Source organism: Carassius auratus, chromosome 8, assembly GCF_003368295.1.
Source record: "Carassius auratus strain Wakin chromosome 8, ASM336829v1, whole genome shotgun sequence".
Lineage (NCBI taxonomy): Eukaryota > Metazoa > Chordata > Actinopteri > Cypriniformes > Cyprinidae > Carassius > Carassius auratus.
Window position 1 is genome coordinate 7332078 of NC_039250.1, and position 15876 is coordinate 7347953.

At 37.8% G+C, this 15876-nt stretch overlaps 1 protein-coding gene across 3 annotated transcripts in view; it reads right to left on the reverse strand.

The window, feature by feature from the left end:
* The window catches only part of LOC113107148 (double C2-like domain-containing protein beta), a 37312-nt gene extending 21577 nt beyond the window's left edge, over positions 1-15735 (reverse strand). Inside the window, exons 1-5 of one of the 3 annotated variants that reach the window (XM_026269434.1) lie at positions 15567-15735; positions 14791-14932; positions 11818-12232; positions 11112-11191; positions 10154-10228 (exon numbers count right to left, since the gene is read on the reverse strand). In XM_026269434.1, the coding sequence (XP_026125219.1) occupies positions 10154-10228; positions 11112-11191; positions 11818-12214 (552 nt within the window). In that variant the 5' untranslated portion in view covers positions 12215-12232; positions 14791-14932; positions 15567-15735. Of the gene's footprint in view, positions 1-10153; positions 10229-11111; positions 11192-11817; positions 12233-14761; positions 14933-15566 lie in introns of all 3 variants that reach the window. The other 2 variants (XM_026269435.1, XM_026269433.1) reach the window with 2 other exon arrangements.
* Between the last annotated feature and the right edge of the window lie 141 nt (positions 15736-15876).

Genomic DNA, 15876 nt, shown 5'->3' on the forward strand with positions numbered 1-15876 from the left:
CAGTTTATTAATTCATGAGGATGGTTTATAAACTGAGGGGACGGATTGCAAAACCGTCGCCACGGATTGATTTTTTTTCTCTCCTACAGGTGACGTGCGGGGCTCCGTGGTACCGAGCCTTCAGCGCGTACTGAGTGAGCGAGCGCCTGACTGAGTAGCCTAACATAAACATATAAGTGTGTTTTTTTTTTCTTCGGGAGTGTCAGGGGCGTTGCCTGTTACGTCGTTTGGGTTATTGGGCTACCTTGTTGAACGCATAACATTATATTTCACACACCTTTTTTATTTTCCAAATTTAATTAATTAGTCCAACGAACCGTTCGGTACATAATGCGTACCGCGTACCGAACCGAAAGCCTCGTACCGAACGGTTCAATACGAATACGCGTATCGTTACACCCCTAATATATATATATATATATATATATATATATATATATATATATATATATATATATATATATATATACATATATAAAATTATTAAATATCAACAATAAGATAAAATAAAAATATTTAAACATCTTCTACAGATGCATTTACTTGAGACTAGGAAGCAAATTCTTCTACACAAAATTGTGCAGGATAAGAAGACTTAGTTTCAGAAAATATCTTATAATTTAATCTCTCTTACCCAACTTAAATTTAACCATAAACCACGAACAATATAAGAAAAATAAACTAAATTCAACATACATTCTCCGAAAACAATAATTTATCTGATCTGAATGATGCTTAGACATTTCTACTGGAACACAAGACTAAAATACTGATGAAAACAATGGCAGGTTAGGTTGAAACACTTTCTCAAACATTACTCTATTAAAATGGAACTTAAATTTATCATCATATAACCAGTGGAATGTTTCCTCGAATTTCACGCAATGTCATCATTGAAAAGCACCATGAGCTTATTACTGGGACAGTCCCCCTGGAGCAACATAGGGTTAAGCGCCTCGCTCAAGGGCATAATGGTGATGGTCAAGCAACCCTGCGGTCAACAGCCTTAACCAATACACCGCATCACCCTAGTACATCCTAAATGAAGAAATTGAGTTCTAAACTCACCACTAAACCAGAAGCTCATTCATCCCCAAAATAAACTTTCTTTCACATTTTACCACCTAAGAGCGTTTGGGGAAATAATTAACACCCCCCAAGCTCCATCTGTACAGAAATTATCACTGCTGTAAATAGTTTCTGAACTTAAAGAATCTGTTAGAATCAGATGCTGCTCAGATGTGCTACAGTTATTTGCACTTGTTTTTTTATTTTTTTTGCAGTGGGTGGTGATGTAGTGGTTAAGGCTCTGGGCTAGGAACTGGAAAGCTGCTTCAATTCCTACAAAGTGCAACCCATGAGTCATCACCACTGTGCCCTTGAACAAAGCACTTTATTCCAGGTTGCACAAGAAGTTCTATGGTGATCTTGTATGAAAATCACAGAAATATGTATAAATACTGATTTGCCAGATTTACTAAAAAGGGAAAATTAGCTTGAGAGCACAATTCCAAATCAGCACTGATGGGCGTTTATTGACTAATTGTGCAAATTAAAAACACACAACATCTCATTTACATATCGACAAACGCAATATTCCAAGCGCAGCGCAAATTAACATCACAAATGAGCAGAGCAGATGCTCATCAGGGGTGGGTGATGTACTTGTGACACAAGCACAATATAGTTTAAGACATGCATTTTTTGGATGTTAAATAATGGCGCAAATACGAGTAATTTGACAAGCGCAAATGTTAATAAATTGTGTTGTGTGATTAATTTTAATACTCTCCTCCCATACATTTTTTTCTGAAAGGGAGACTCCTACAAATGCATATTCATAATGTCAGGCGCAAAAAAATAATGGTGTCCATGCCTTTTCAGAGCTAATTATTCACTGCGCTATTTAGTAAATCCTGACAGTAGGTTATTATTTTAACAACAAAAGTAAATTTTCACTGTCGCAAGCTGTTGGTAAATCTGGCCCTATATATGTTCTGATTGACTGTGATATTGCACCACATTTTTGTATTCAATGTTGACTAATGTTGTCAAAAGTACTGACTTCAATACCAATTGGTACTGCAATTTTAAAAACATAAATTTCCCGCTAACATTTGAGCACTGTTGAGTGGTTTTTTAAACATCGCTGATTGGGTATAGTGTTCATGCAGTCAAAAGATACGTCTGTGATTGCCGTCAATGAGCATCACTTCAAGCCTTTCAATAAAATTGTATTTCAGTCATGACAACTCCTGGGATAAATTGTAATATATTTATTTGTGTAGTTGAGGTCTAGTGGTTAGAGAGTTTGACTCCTAACCTTAAGGTTGTTGTTTTGAGTCTTGGGCTGGCAATACCACAACTCATGTGCCCTTGAGCAGGCAATGAACCCCCAACTGCTCCCCAGGCGCTGCAGCATAAATGGCTGCCCACTGCTCCGGATGTGGTTCACAGTGTGTGTGTGTGCACTTTGTATGGGTTAAATGCAGAGCACAAATTCCGAGTATGGGTCACCATACTTGGCTGTATGTCACGACACTTTTAAACAAATTGTGCACAGGTTTGGTCTTGGTGGACTAGATAGCTATGCTGCTGCTGCTGGAGAGCAAGCAGACTTGAGCCTCTGTCACACACAGTGTTTAGAATGGAATATTGCCATAAAATTGTCAGAGTGCCAGGACAAATCACAGAACATATTATTCCTTATTTTCCAGAATCTCTGTGTGAAAAGGCTTTCCACAATGCTCAAATCATGAAATCAAGAGGAAACATGCTGCTGCTGCTAGAGAGAGGAAGATCCCCAGTAGCAGATCCAGACAGGTGGTGCTGGGGAGGTGGTAGGCCAAGATGAGGACACGCATACATGCAGACATAGCATTCCTTAATTACGTCCTGGTTATATAGGTAAACATTAATGAATATGTGAATCAGATTGGCTTGAATTGAATGTAAGTAGAGTATCATGGCTGAACTATTCATTTTATTCCATGTGTTTAACAAAAAAAAAAAATCTATAATTAAAAATTATATTTAAATATGAAAAGGACAAAGAGAAACTTAGGACATGAGGAGAGAAGAAAAAATAAAAGTTGTAGCAAAATACTACAAATAGTTTGAGGTAGTGGTGCACTTTCGCAGTCAGTCCTTGCTCACTTCACTATTTAGCTACTTAGCTTGTAAGCTAAATGTAAGACTCAGGTGAAACTCTGCTGGACTCTCCAAATGTAGATAAGTAAAAGTGTTTCAGAACCTATTTTACCTGCAGTAAATACCAACAAATATCTGAGAAAAAGGATTTCAGATCTACTTGGATGAAAAATCTAAGGGGACACATGATCCTAATTTTAATGGGCATGATGCATCTGGGTAGAGATGACAGTGGGAGAGATGAAGAGAGAGAGTCAGTCAGGGAGGACAGGAGAAGAAACATCATTTATCTCTTCTCCCTCAGGTGAAAGGCAGACATCTGCTCACCTACTTTGCAGAGGAGATAGAGAGGACGAGAGGCTTTCCCCAGCTCACCTCCTCTCTGTCTCTCACACACACACACACACACACACACACACACACACACACACACACAATCATCATTACCCCTTCTGTTTCCTACCCTTAAATCTGCTCACACATACACATTTTCCCTCTAAATGAGGACTTAATGTGTAAACCTCTATTGTTTTGTGTTAAAACTAATTATAAGTCAAACCCAAACTATAACCTTTTGAAAATAATACTTTGTTTTTCAAGAGCAATGGATGTGTTGTATGTCTGTCCATCCATCTGTTTGACAGATAGGACAGATAGACAGACAGATGAAAAGAACGATCTATAGATAGAATGACAAAATGATGGATATATAGGACAACAGACTGACAGACAATTGGACAAACAGATAGACAGAGAGATGGATAAATTTACACATTATCTTTTAGTACTTATTATATTTACAGGTGCATCTCAATAAATTAGAATGTCGTGGAAATTTTCATTTATTTCAGTAATTCAACTCAAATTTTGAAACTTGTGTATTAAATAAATTCAATAAACACAAGACTGAAGTAGTGTAGTTTAAGTCTTTGGTTCTTTTAATTGTGATGATTTTGGCTCACATTTAACAAAACCCACCAAATTATCTCAACAAATCTCAACTAATTAGAATATGGTGACATGTCAATAAACCAATCAACTCAAAACACCTGCAAAGGTTTCCTGAGCCTTCAAAATAGTCTCTCAGTTTGGTTCAGTAGGCTACACAATCATGGGGAAGACTGCTGTTCTGACAGTTGTCCAGAATACAATCATTGACACCCTTCACAAGGAGGGTAAGCCACAAACATTCATTGCCAATGAAGCTGGCTGTTCACAGAGTGCTGTATCCAAGCATGTTAACAGAAAGTTGAGCGGAGGGAAAAAGTGTGGAAGAAAAAGATGCAAAACCAATCAAGAGAACCAAGCAAAAATATCAAGCAAAATCGATTCAAGAATTTGAGTGAACTTCACAATGAATGGACTTAGGCTGGGGTCAAGGCATCAAGAGCCACCACACACAGACGTGTCAAGGAATTTGATGAACCACAGACAACATCAGAGGCTGGAGTTGGTTGGTATTTGTTAAATGCCAGCCAAAATCATCACAATTAAAAGAACCAAAGACTTAAAATACTTCAGTCTGTGTGCACTAAATTTATTTAATACACAAGTTTCACAATTTGAGTTGAATTACTGAAATAAATTAACTTTTCCAAAACATTCTAATTTACTGAGATCCACCTGTGTATTGTATATTTGTTTATTTTTTAGTCTTTTTTTTAGCTTTCTCCACAAATATGATTTCATGTTTTACTATCCTTGTGGGCAGAAGCACCATGACTGTGAAGACAATTTTAAAAGCACTTTTAATGTGCAAATTAAGGTGTGCAGTTATTTTAAGTAAATAAGGTGTATGTCTAAATTTGGCCAATTCACCTGACCAATTCTGTCATCATTTATGCACCGCCATTTTGCTTCAAACATGCATGGCTTTTCCCCTGTAGAATAAAATGTCAAAACTGTTCTGTTCTTTATAACGAAAATGCATGATGATCACTGGCTGTCAAGTTCAGTTAAAATGTAGCTTTTGTATACTGAAACAACACTAACAACAACATACTGTATTAGGTCGGGACTTGAACCCGGGTCCCCTTCCACGCTGCACAAAAACTGTAACACTGAACTCATCTCACCCAAAACACTAAAGAGCAAGTTGAAAAGTGTTACTTTCCCCCCTGTAGTCATGTAATGCCCTGCCTAGGGAACAGAGTGAGCCAGAACCAACGCTGGTACCCCCTGAAAAATCGTGCCGCTGCTTGTGGGGACGTTTGCTCTCCTCAATGTAGGCCAAATCTGACCACCCCCACAGACACAGCTCACCATCGCACCATTTCTTCTCTAAAATTCTGCTCCCACCCCAGACTCTCACACTTCAAATACCCTGACATGCATGCTAAACTCCCCAAACTGGGCAATTATCCTGCAACAGCTCGTTTAACAAATTAGTGTTAAATCAAAGAAATGCTCTGGCTGTGAAGACCCAAACACAATCTCCCAAACCGCAGCATCTCTCGCACTCGCTCTCCTGACAGAGACAGTACACGTCATTCATTGCCTGAAGAACATGTTGCTTCTCTGCATATTTCATTTCATCTCTCTTGCTTGCTCTGTTCTACTCTCTGCACTGCTGCATTTGAAGCTGGGACCAGCCAAGCTTGGCTATCCTCTCTCTCGCCCCCTGAGGATGCTCAGCAAATGAATAAACACACTTTAATTCCAACAGACATTAGTAAAAAAATACATGTAACAGTCCATTAAAACAGCACCAACTGAGCAAATAGCTACCGGGACTTGAGATGAATCATTCAGACCACTATTCATTTAATTGCCTTTACTGTGGCAGTACTATGGTACAGTGATGATGTCAGATGGTTAGATCATACTGAGTGCTTAACATACAGTATTCATTTACCATGGTATTTACAATTCAATAAAAAGTAATAAACAATACATATTTCTTGGCCATAAACAATAATAGTACCATGATGATTATCTGATAGCATCACATAAAAAAATGAACCTTGGTACTACCTTTTTTTAAAATGAAGTCTCTTTTGTTCACAGAAGATGCATTTATTTGATCAGAAATACAGTAAAAACAGTAATATTGTGAACTATAATTACAATTTAAAAGAACAGTTTTCGATTTTAATATATTTTAAAATGTCATTTATTGCTGAGATGAAAAGCTGAATTTTCAGCATCATTACTCCGGTGTTCTTGAGTGTCACGTGATCCTTAAGAAATCATTCTAATATGATTTGATGCTCAAGAAACGTTTCACACTCAAAACGCTTGTGCTGTTTAGTATTTGTGTGCAAACCATGACATTTTTCAGGATTCTTAAAAAAAAGAAAAGAAAAAAAAGAAAAAGAAGAAAATTATATATATATATATATATATATATATATACATATATATACATTTTATATATATATATATATATATATATATATATATATATATATATATATATATATTAGGGGTGTAACGGTTCACAAAATTCACGGTTCGGTTCGATACGATACACTGATGTCACGGTTCGGTTCGGTTCGGTTCGATACGTTTTAGATACAGCAAAATGTAAAAACATCTCAACTTTTCAGAATGCCGCAAGCGCACCGCGGGTCATGTGACAAGAACGTCATGTCACGTCTCATGGAGAGAGCACGTCATTGTTGCTTAGCAAAGACAGATGCCTCATGAGCGCTTCTGCCCGAGCGCTTTGGAAAGGAGGAGAAAGACGCGCTTAGCGTTTTCCATGCGTTTTTAGGCACGATATGTGAACGGCCCCTAAGGCGCTCGCTCACTCAGCACACGCTGAAGGCTCGTTGCAAAATGACGAATGCATTTAACAGACCAGAAATATAAGATCCTAAAATAACCAACAGGTCTGGTGTTTGGGTTGGATTCCCTGTAAGCTATAGTGTCTAAATGCTGCAGGGATAGTTTGCTGCGTGCATGTTTCTCATTTTTTTTCGTCTTTTCCCAGATAGTACTGACGCATATATCCCAGATATTCCCGCTGGTGTTTTTTTTTTTTTTTTTTGTATTCCCGCTGGTGTACCCTGTCATGTTGCAGATGCGACATACCGTTGTTTTTTTATCCACCACTCTCTTGCCATCACCATTATAGCTTAAAGGGAATCCAAAGTGCACCCAAACACCAGACCTGTTGGTTATTGGAGGATCTTCTCATTTCTAGTCTGTTAAACGCATTGGCTATTTTGCAACGAGCCTTCAGCGTGTACTGAGTGAGCGAGCGCCTGCTGAGTAGCCTAACATAAACATATAAGATGGTGTTTTTTTCTTCTTCGGGAGTGTCAGGGGCGTTGCCTGTTACGTTGTTTGGGTTATTGGGCTACCTTGTTGAACGCATATCATTATATTTCTCTCTCTCTTTTTTTTTTTTTTTTTCAAATATAATTAAATACTCCAACGAACCGTTCGGTATACATAATGCGTACCGCGTACCGAACCGAAAGCGTCGTACCGAACGGTTCAATACGAATACGCGTATCGTTACACCCCTAATATATATATATATATATATATATATATATATATATATATATATATATATATATATATATATATATATATATATATATATATATATATATATATATATAGATAGATAGATAGATAGATAGATAGATAGATAGATAGACATATATAGATAGAAAGGTCAGATTTATTTAGAAATCTTTTATAACATTCAAAATATTTTAACTTTCTTTTCATTCATTTTATGAATCCCTGCTAACAGTATTCACTTCTTACAATTGTTAAAAAAATAAATATATATATATATTTTGGAACAATGTAGTACACCAGTACGGTGAATTATTCACAATAAAACTAGAAAAGTGCATTATGTAAACTTTATTTTCTTGTTGACATTAAGCTTCAGTGATGTTGAGTACACTAAAAACATAGTACTCTCTGATTTTGTCCTTCAAGCATTCATCAAAAAATGCTCCTACCTACTCCTACTAGCTTTCCAGCTATTTTCTCTCCAAGTTCCTCGCTCATTTTGCATCTTTGCCTGCGACAGCATATGGTTTCACCTGTCTCTCTCTCCTCCTGCCAAATCGTCGCGATCGCATTTTCTTCTAAATATTTTATCCTCATCTTTCACTTCTCTCTTCCCCCTTTTCTCTCTCTCCCTTTCCTCCCTCCATCTGGCCCAGGGCAGTGAGATTCCCAGAGCAGCAGCTTGGGAGAGTGTGTGTGACTCAGATATCTCATTCTCCATGCTGTGTGATGATGATGACACACACATACACACTCGACCAAGAAGGGCCACTCTTGAGCTCTACAATCTCTCCCTCCCTCTCGCTTTTTTCCTTCTGCCTCCTGCACTTTTTATGGGATGCTGATAGAGTTCCTGCATGGGAAGTAGCTTGTTAAAGGGATGGTACTAGCAATAATGGCTCAGTGCCATGTCGTCCCAAAGCTGTGTGACTTTCTTTCATCTGTGGAACATAAAACGAGTGTTCAATGAAAGTGGATTTGGATTATCTATTGTAGCATTTATTAATATTTTGAAAAGGTTTTATTTTTATACTTCCAGGTGTCATTTTTGTTCAAGTCTTCCATACCACTTCAGCAGTGCAACAAACTGATTGGTTATGTGCTTTTGTCCATTTTTTGTTGTTGTTGATAAAAGTCACCCTTGTGTTGACAAAAGTCACCCATTCTTCATACAGCAAGAAACAGATTAGAATTTAACATGAGACTACTGAAATATTGCATAGCAGTTTGGTCACTATTCACCTTCATCGTAAGGATGGTATGTTGTCTAGGCAATATTTATAAAGTTTGACAAACGTTGAAGCTTTTACTTTTATATTTTCATTTTTCATTTTTGATTAAGTAATTTTTTACATTTCTAAACAGCTTTAATAATTTATTTTTATTTAATTTTTCTACTTTACCCTTAAATGTAAAAAACTCAAATTAGAAAATGATTGTGACAACTAACCGAAATAAATAAAAAATGTAGTTTAATCTAAATAGTATTTTTTCATCTTCTATTTAGATTTTATTTTATTGTTTTTTTTTTTTTTTTTACACTTAATACACTTTAGTTTCAGTTCTGGGACAAGCCCTCTTAAAGAAGAAGAAATGTCATACGAGGTCAAGTAAAAGACAAAATGTTTGTTTATAGGTGAACTATTCCTTTAATATGTCACATAAGGATGCATATGAAACCATGAAGCGTGTAAAAGGACAAAAGGAGAGTGTTATAAATGGGTTCATTTAATGCCCTGCACGCCCACGTACGTGCGAGAGAGTACATGTGTACGTCTACGTCTGAAGGTGGGCGTCGCATACACGTCCATCACCTCCGGCTCGCACACCTTTTAAAAGCCCGGAGATGTCTGTATAACCCTGGTGGTCCATATTTACCAGGCTGGCGCGTGGGAGCGTACGCAAGACGTGACGTTTCTCGCTTTCTCTTTCCCTTTTGTACATATACGCACCTCCGTTGACGTGAGTCGTGTAACAATCTGTGCTGTTTCCATGACAACCACCTGCTGCTGTCCCCCCTCATCTGTCTCACTCTTTTTTCAATCCCACCCTCCCATCCTGCACTCAACGCTGTGTTGGTATTCCAAGGTCAAAGTGGGTCATGTGGCGATAGACAATGAGATAGCGGCAGAGGTTCGGACGAGAGTGCGGGAGAGCGGAGAAAAGTATAAACCACTGGAGAGAAGACAGGATACTCCTGTCACAGACTGTCCTGATTTGAACAAATTGGAGTGCCGTGCATTTGTTACATGTGGTGAGAATGAAATGAAATGAAAGAGAGAATAATTCAGTGCTGAAACGCGTTCTGAATCCACCCGTTTCCACCGCATGTTCTCCACACGAACATCTTCAGCGCTCACGGGTGGCCCTGCCAGTGATGCATGCTCACATCACGCCTGTGTATTGTGCAACGCATGTGTTGATGTGTGTATGTGTGTGCGTGCATGACAGAGAATCGCAACTTGTGCTGATGGTGCAGCAAGAGTTGAACCATGCTGTGTGCGTGTGAGAAGGTTGCAGTGACCTTGCTTGCTCCAGGCAGGAGGTGGAGTTTCACATATGGATCCGCCAGTCCATTGGAGTCCATGGCCTTTAGTCCCTGTGGGCACAAACAAGCACACAAAAGCACAAAGACTTCATGTCACATAAGATTCACACTCATGTCTGGGGTGAGAGGTTGATAGATCATATCCTTACTGTGATATGCACACTTTAGGGCACAAGGTTGTTTAACTGGACTCGTTAATTTTGTTTTTGCTTGCTCAAAAAAATCCATGAAATAAATTAGCAAATGATGTGTTTAAATATATGATAACACTTGCTTTTGCTGGTCAGTTTTAGTGGCTTATGGGTAGATAAATCTATTGAGGGCATTTTGTTAACATTATTTTGTAAATGAGTGCAGGATGAGTCATTTAAACGTTCTTTACAGATTTTATGAATACATTTTATTATTCCACTTTTGTCCCAGACCTAGACTTTTAATATTAGAATATGAAAAAAAATATTACATTCTACAACTGCTATATTATAACCTATACATATATTTTTTTTTACCATTTGACTCTAATTCAGTTTCTAGTTCATTTCTAAAACACTTTTATCGCTTTTTTCAAAACGACATTGTGAAGAAAAATTTAATAAAAATAATGTAATTTCCAATCAAGCTGTAGTTAATAGTCAAATGATGCAAAAAGTGTAAATGACTTCATTTCATTTGGTATCCATAAATGCTACTTACTAAACTACTCTTAGCAAGACTGCAGTCTATTGTTTTATATTAAAAATGTTTCCACCACCGATTATTATTAAACACAATACATCATTTCAGATGTGGTGGAAATGTTCATTAGTTTAGGGGCTAAAATGTCAAAACAAAAATGTTCACTGTCAGAAATTGAGTTATTTCTACAACTGCACAAGCACAAAAATGTCTTTAGTTGTAGAAAAACCCAGTAGTGTTTGTGTGAGTATAAACTTACCTTGGCCTTGTTGATTGTGCAGTGCAAGCAGTTATTTTCTTGGTCAAATAGCAGGCTGAACTCCAGGGTTCCCAGGTAGGCTAAAAGAAACAAAGAATAACTGAATGTGTTGCACGCACATTAGCTGGGAAGCAGTCTTGCCTGTAATGACATAATCAGGGCTGTGCACATACAGAGGGCTTGTAGTGTTTATGCACCATTACAGAGACTAATGAAGTATTTAACACTCTGATCGCATACCTCAGTTATCACACACACTCACACCAATCAAACAAACTCCACACAAAGCAATCAATACCGAACAGTATGGGACTCAGGTCCAGGTCGATGGGAAGCGCTCATGCCTCATTGCCACTGCTTACTGGTGAATAAAATCAGTCAATCAAACAAATGGAATCGAGAACAGGAAATATCCTTGGATTCATGTATGTGAGGAGTCATGTAATAAGAAGCATTATTTTACAGTATGTCAGATTGGGCTGATGTGGTTAAAAATTTGGACTGGCAATGACAAAGGTTATAGGTTCGAAGCCCACAAGGACTCTGTCCTAGAGAAAAGCCCTTAACCCAAGCCTGTACCAGAAGGATGTATGTAGATTTGTGAAAAATGCATCTGTAAAATGATTACTTTGAGTGTAAACACATGTGTAAATCCAACTAAAGGGAACCAAATGTGAAATGGTAACTAGCCATGAGACAAACTCACTGTCCTCGTCATCCGAGTCGGCAAACTCCCCGTTCTCCTCTTGCTCTCTCTCCCTCTTGCGGTCTTTCTCTCCGTTCCCGTCTCCGTCCTTGTCTTTGTCCTTTAGAACTTGTTTTTCCCGGGGTGGAGGGGGGTTGATGGGGAAGTCGTGGAAACGAGGGAAGAAGTCGGAGATCTGTGGGATGGGAAGGATGGGGCCGGGGCACACATTGATTGCAAAGTGTTCCTGCATAGAGATCTTGACTGGGGAGGGAGGAGGAGGCACAGCGGGGCTGGGGGGACCCGCGGCCGAGGGAGGGGTGGAGGGAGAGGGGGAGGAAGAAGGCAGAGAGAGATGGGAGGACGGGTTGCTGGGGGGGAAATGGGAATGGGGTGGAGGTGGTTTGGAAACGCTCATCGGGACCACTGGAAAGAACTGTGGCGAGAGAAAGAAAGAATGTTTTGAAAACAACTATCACTTTGTTTTGTTTAAGTGCTGGGCAAATGATTAATCGCATTAAAAATAAAAGTTTTTGTGTAAATAGTATGTGTGAGTGTGCTGTATAAATTTATTATGTACTATACATATAAATACACACACGCATGTACAGTGCCCTCCATAAATATTGGAACAGTAAAGACAAAATTGCTTTCACTGCTGTGCTGTCAAGACATTTGCAAATATGATTAAAAGATGAATATGCAAAACTACACAATGTCACATTTTATTATCAGGTCTTTCGACACATACAAGGACAGCACTTTTAGAGTTCTTTCCACTATTTGAGGTGAGCATAAGTATTGGAACAGTTGAATTTAAGGCAGATGTAAAAGATTAAAAGCTAATATTTAGTTGCATATCTCTTGCATGCAATCAGAGCAGTGAGTCTGCAACCCATAGAAATCACCAGACTCTTGGTCTTATGCTTTGAAATGCTTTCCCCAGCCTTTAATGCAGCCAATTCCAACTGTTGCTTGTTTTGGGGAGTTTCTGTCTTTAGTCTCCTCTTCAGCTGATAAAATGAATGTTCAATCGGATTTAAATCTGGAAATTGATTTGGGCAATCTAAGACTTTAAATTTCTTTGCCCTGATAAAGTCCTTGACTGAACTGGCAGGGTGTTTTGGGTCATTGTCCTGATCTAATATGAAGTGCTTTCTAATGAGTTTGTTGGAATTTTCTTGAATATTGAATATCCAAATTCATTCTGCTACTGCTGTTATACATTAAGTCATCACTGAAAATGAAGAAGACCTGTTCTAGAGACATCCATGCATGCCATGACACCACCTCCACCAAGCTTTACAGATGAGTTTGTAGGCTTAGGATCATTTGCAGTTCCCGTTTTTCTCCACACTTTTGCTTCCATCAACTCAGTTCCCAAACTCTACTGGCTCACATTTGTGAAGAATCTTGCCTTTCTATTTTTGGTGCTGATCAGAGGTTTGCATCTTGCTGTGTAGCTTCTGTAATTCTGTGTCAAATTCTCCTGCGGACTGTAGCTTGACAGATCAACACCCCAGCTTTCTGGAGGTTGTTGGTGATTTTACAGACATGTATTTTAGGGCTCATTTTCACAGCTTTTATGATTTGTCTGTCATTAACTACTGTTGTTTTTCTCAGCCAATCAGGTCGTCGTTGTTTGCTGATGTCGCCAGTAGTTTCCAAACTCTTGATTTCTCCATGTCCTTTGTTTTTCTATAGTTCTAATTGACTTCCTCTTTTCTTTTAGCATCTAAATTACTTGCTTTTCTTTCAGAGTCGGCTTCCTCATCTTCATCCTGGTTTGTGTGTGTCATTGTCGAATGCAAGACTTAGAATGCAGAAGCAATGGATATAGCTGAAAAGACACGTTCCCTGCTTTTAAAAATGAATACAACAGAACACAGCTGAACACGTAAAAGACCTATGAGGCAACTGTTCCGATACTTATGCTCACATCAGATAGGGAGATGAAACATTAAAAGTGCTGATCTTCTTAGCTGGTAAAACATCTTTGTGTTGAATCACCCAAAATAAAATGTGACATTCTGTAGTTTTGTCTCATATTCATCTTTTAATCATATTTACAGATTTCTTGACTCCACAGCAAACAGAACAATTTTGTCTTTACTGTTCCAAAACTTATGGAGGGCACTTTATATATTTAAGAAAAATACGTAATTTATGTATGTATGTATATATATATATATATATATATATATATATATATATATATATATATATATATATATATATATATATATATATTTTATTTTATTTTTTTCTGGTGAAGTTTTCCTATTAAAACATCCTTAAAACAAGATCCTTTAAAATTACTTTAGAATCAAAATTGTGTAACATAATGGATTTTTTTTCAGGTCAATTTCTTTGAATAAAGTTCATTTGGCATTTTCTAATAAAAAATTTTTATGTTTATATTTCTTAACCCATTAGTAGATTCTTCTTGTTTACAAAATAGTTGCATTAAGGTTTTATGCTTAAAGCATAAAAATAAAAAAAAAAAAAAAATACATACATACATAAACAAATAAGCATGCTTAAAATTTAAAGTGATTGAAAAAAATTTAATTTCCCTCTTCCTTTAAATAAATACTGTTTACCCCCCCCCCCCCTTCCCTTAAAATAAATGTAAAAAAAAAAAATCGAATGACCCAAAAATGGTAAAATCCCCCTTTCCTTAGAATAATTAAATGAGTTTGAACATAAATTTAAATATAATTTTAATATGGAAAAAGTAGCTTGAAGAGTCCGTTAAATATCTTCTTTTATGTTCTGCAAAAACAAAGTGCATGTGTGGAAAGACATCATCTTACAAATTTTCAGCCAGTTTTGTGGAGCCAATTTCATTAAACTAAAACAAACTGTTTGCTGTAACAAGTGAAACAGAAGACTGCCCCACGGCCCCTGACCCAGACAGATAAAGATGTGTGACAGACTTTCTGCTGATAACATCTTTCATTACCAGTAATGCGGCTGTTTTGATTACACTACCTCCCTAAGGACAGAGATATAGTGTCTGTTTCATGTGCGTCCTCTTCGGTGCGTTCTATCTCTGTCTCGCACATTCTCTTTCAACCTTTTTTCACATCTTTCCCTTTAGTTCGTACGATTCTTGTCCCGTGAACTAGACCATCTAATGAGCCAAAAATAGAATAAGCGAGATAAAATGGCACTGTTGTGAGTCAAAACAAAGTTGTTTTTTTCCTTTTTGTTTTGCATGGTTGCTGGAAATGCCACACTAATTAATGTTTTTGTAAGTCTAAAATATCTAACATACAACATGCTGCACAATTTCACTTTGCCTCTTGGATTATCTGACTAAAAAAAGCTTTTTACATTACAATAACATCAAAGCCAACAATATTTGCAGATGTGTGGCAAGACCATCATTTCAACACGTTCATACACACAGTGAGGCTGCTATGATGCAAAAACACTGTCACATGGACACAAAGGCTGTCAGGCTAAATTACATACAGTACACATGTTGGCCAGCACAAACAGAGACATATCACATGCAGAGTAAAGCAGAAGTGCAAATAAACACAGCTACTTTCAAACCTGACTTATAAACATACGTAGAAATGTGTTCACTCACGAGGAAATGTACCTGCAGGCAACATACATGCATGTTGACACAAACACTCTCTCTCTCTCTCTCTCTCTCTCTCTCTCTCTCACACACACACACACACACTAACAGGTGGTCAAGCTGGTACACAAACATGCATTATCAAGCGGAAAAAAATACAAAGGCACACACTCACCCAATGACAGTCTTCATCTGTTCCAGCACTCCATCTTGTCTTCACTCATGGTCTCTCTCACACACACTGAAGAGAAACCACCGTCGTTTTGTATCAATATATCCTCCCTCGTTCTCTATCCCTCTCTCACAGTCTCCCTCCCTCCCTCTCACTACTCTCTCTCTCTCTCTCTCTCTCACACACACACACTCGCTTGACGCGCTCTGACTCGGCTGTGACGTTTTCTTTAAATTCTCTGCGCACTGATCTGTCACTCACCATATACTTCTGAGATTTAACAATGAGCGAGAGAACACTGAAAAGGGAAACT